Source organism: Sinocyclocheilus anshuiensis, unplaced genomic scaffold, assembly GCF_001515605.1.
Source record: "Sinocyclocheilus anshuiensis isolate Anshui unplaced genomic scaffold, SAMN03320099.WGS_v1.1 scaffold862, whole genome shotgun sequence".
Taxonomy (NCBI): domain Eukaryota; kingdom Metazoa; phylum Chordata; class Actinopteri; order Cypriniformes; family Cyprinidae; genus Sinocyclocheilus; species Sinocyclocheilus anshuiensis.
The window spans coordinates 92603-95329 of NW_015539882.1; the positions used below are offsets into that span (position 1 = coordinate 92603).

Genomic DNA, 2727 nt, shown 5'->3' on the forward strand with positions numbered 1-2727 from the left:
GGAATGAAAGCAGAGAGGTTGTTGCAAAGCGAAGATCAATAAACCAAATGCACTTAGAATAGAAATTTTGCACTTTTAACCCTAATGGCCTGCTTTCGATGAAAAAAAATAAAAACAATTTTGTGTAGTCTACATTAGATTACACATAAAATCGTTTTTTTTTTCTTAAAGCAGAAGAAAATGTGGTTTGCTGACAGTTTGTACTCAATTAATATTTCTCAGAAAAAAAGTTTATAATTTGTAGACACATAACTTCACATAGTCTTTGAAGCAAAAAAATTAAATGTTTCCACTGTTAGTGCCCAGAGAAAAAAAAGATATAGCTCACTAAATGCATGTTGACCTTCAGTGACAACATGCTCCAATAACTGTGGATGCTGTAATGGGGTAAGTTGTCACAGCATAGCCTGACATTAAACAGCCTGTTATACACTTTTTAAAAAGTAAAGCAATAACAAAGCACAAAATGATTTGCAAAAATCTAAATGGTAGCCAATGTGTTAGTCTTCTGAAAATCGCTGGTTTTGACATAATTTCTAGCTAGACCAGGCTGGTCACATAGCAGATTTTAATGATAGATCTAGCAGGGCTGGCAAAACCACCTTGTACCAATAACAAACCAACTATCATATTCCAAAACCAGTTTGACCACTGTAAGCTGATAAAAGCTGACTTTCATGATTTGTATTGCAGAACATTTGCATAAAACTATAAATATAACATAAAATACGTGACAATTTGACGTGACCTTTATGATAATTCAAACCCTTAGTAAATCTACATTATATAGTTGAAACATGCTAGCGTGGTTTTACTGTGTTAGCTTATTCATCTAAGAGCTGTGGTTAAAATATAATAGTTTCGAGGACATCATTCAAACACATTGTAATGGTTTTGAAACCAATATACAAAACCAAAATTAGCGAAAACTCGATATGTTGTATTTGGACTTTTCACTCAAATTTCATATTTACTGAAATACGGCCCTCATGGCAACACTTCGCCCATATTGACAGCTGAGAGCCACACACCTGAGGCTGAGTAAATCAAAAGTACAGGACCGGTTCAGGTAAAGTAGACTTCTTACCGCGTGTGCGTGCCAAACTAAGAGAAGAGTCAAACAATTCACGAGGTTCATCTTCATTTCTTGCTGGTTTCATGAATAATATCTCTCTTTAGCGTAAGTTCCGAGCAGTCCTCAGCATTAAGAGCGGGAAGTCATCCTTCAAGGCAGAAGAAAACAAGCCACTTGTGCCAAGATGCCCGGTGAAAACACTTCTGAGCGCGTAGAATCCATGTGCGCTGCGCAGGAGGGCTGAGCGCGTGAGCGTCCGCTGAGGGGAGGCTGATGATACTGTTCCTCCTCCTTTAGATCGTCAGATGAGCCTTATGCACACATAGGCCTATTACACTGCCAGCACTTGGACAGATGCTTAACTGGCATCAATTTCAAACACTTTGAGTGTTTATCTGCTTTGAGGTCACTCAAATATGGGCTAAATAGGGCTAGTTGTCACACTTTTTACTCCAGTAAATATTTCTCAGAGTAGGTTTAGTTTTGAACGTCGGTCTCTGTATAGACACATGCTTTAAATCATTGGCTACACAAAAGTGATGGAACATTTCCACTGATCAGGAAAAAAACATAGAGGTCACTGAACACATGGCGACCTTTATAGACAACATGCCCCAATTCAAGTAGTCCCTATCGAACCTGCCTTTAAACAGCCTTTAATGGCTTATCAGCAGCATTTAAACAGTAAAATAACTGTGTATAATAAAATAAATCATGAAACGGCTAAATACAAAAATATCAAATCATAATTTTGGCCAGTACATATTGTATTTAATAAACGTACACCAAAACACGTGACGGCTTGCCTCAACTTGACTTTTATGAAAAATAACAAGAGGACAGAATTCATAAAGATATTTTTAATCTAAAACCAACATACAAAACCACTCTTACACAAACAACATTTTGATATCTTTTACTTCTTTGGTTGGGTGGGTGTGAAAAAGTGCAGTTCATTTGAAGAGAAGAACAATCGAATAACAAGCATGAAAATAAGTGTTTAGTCTTATTTCCCTGTTGAAAAAAACAGCATATGCTGGTTTTTTCAACAGGGTTGGAGTCTAACAGGCAGTGAAATATATCTTTCCACTTTTTTATTTATTATTTTGGACTCCAAACAATTGTGCATCAAATTATTTGCTAGTTAGCTCAGCATTAACTTGAGAAAATAAACTAACTTTGGCCTTCTTAAAGAGTAAGTCTTGTGGGTAAACCTGTGAATATTTTGCTTTCATCTATAAATGCCAAACCACTAGGTATGTTGTTCATAGATTTGATAAATTCTGTGACCACATTCACAAAAAAAAAGTGTACAAATCCTTTCTATAAAGTGTAAAAAGGTTGCTAGACACATTACATTTTGAATTCATTTTTGTGCTTTTCTAGTTTCACTTTTTAAACTACACTGAAAAATGTATGATTTCAGTCATTTGTAAATATTTTTGCAAATAATTACAAAGAACAGCTAGTAACACACTGAATTAAATGTGGAATTTTGCAGTACTGTACAAAGACTGAAGCTGTTATTTCTTTCAAAACACTATAATAAATTTTTGTTTTATTAAAAAAATCATTTTACAGTGAATGAATTGAACACTGATGGACCATTAATTTGGACCTGATGGATTTTATGATTAATCATTTATATAACT

At 34.9% G+C, this 2727-nt stretch overlaps 1 protein-coding gene across 1 annotated transcript in view; it reads right to left on the reverse strand.

The window, feature by feature from the left end:
* Positions 1 to 1489, reverse strand: part of LOC107685459 (vasoactive intestinal polypeptide receptor 2-like) — a 37453-nt gene extending 35964 nt beyond the window's left edge. The window contains exons 1-2 of the mRNA XM_016482051.1: positions 1458 to 1489; positions 1088 to 1420 (exon numbers count right to left, since the gene is read on the reverse strand). Coding sequence (XP_016337537.1) covers positions 1088 to 1144 — 57 coding nt within the window. The 5' untranslated portion in view covers positions 1145 to 1420; positions 1458 to 1489. The remainder of the gene's footprint in view (positions 1 to 1087; positions 1421 to 1457) is intronic.
* Between the last annotated feature and the right edge of the window lie 1238 nt (positions 1490 to 2727).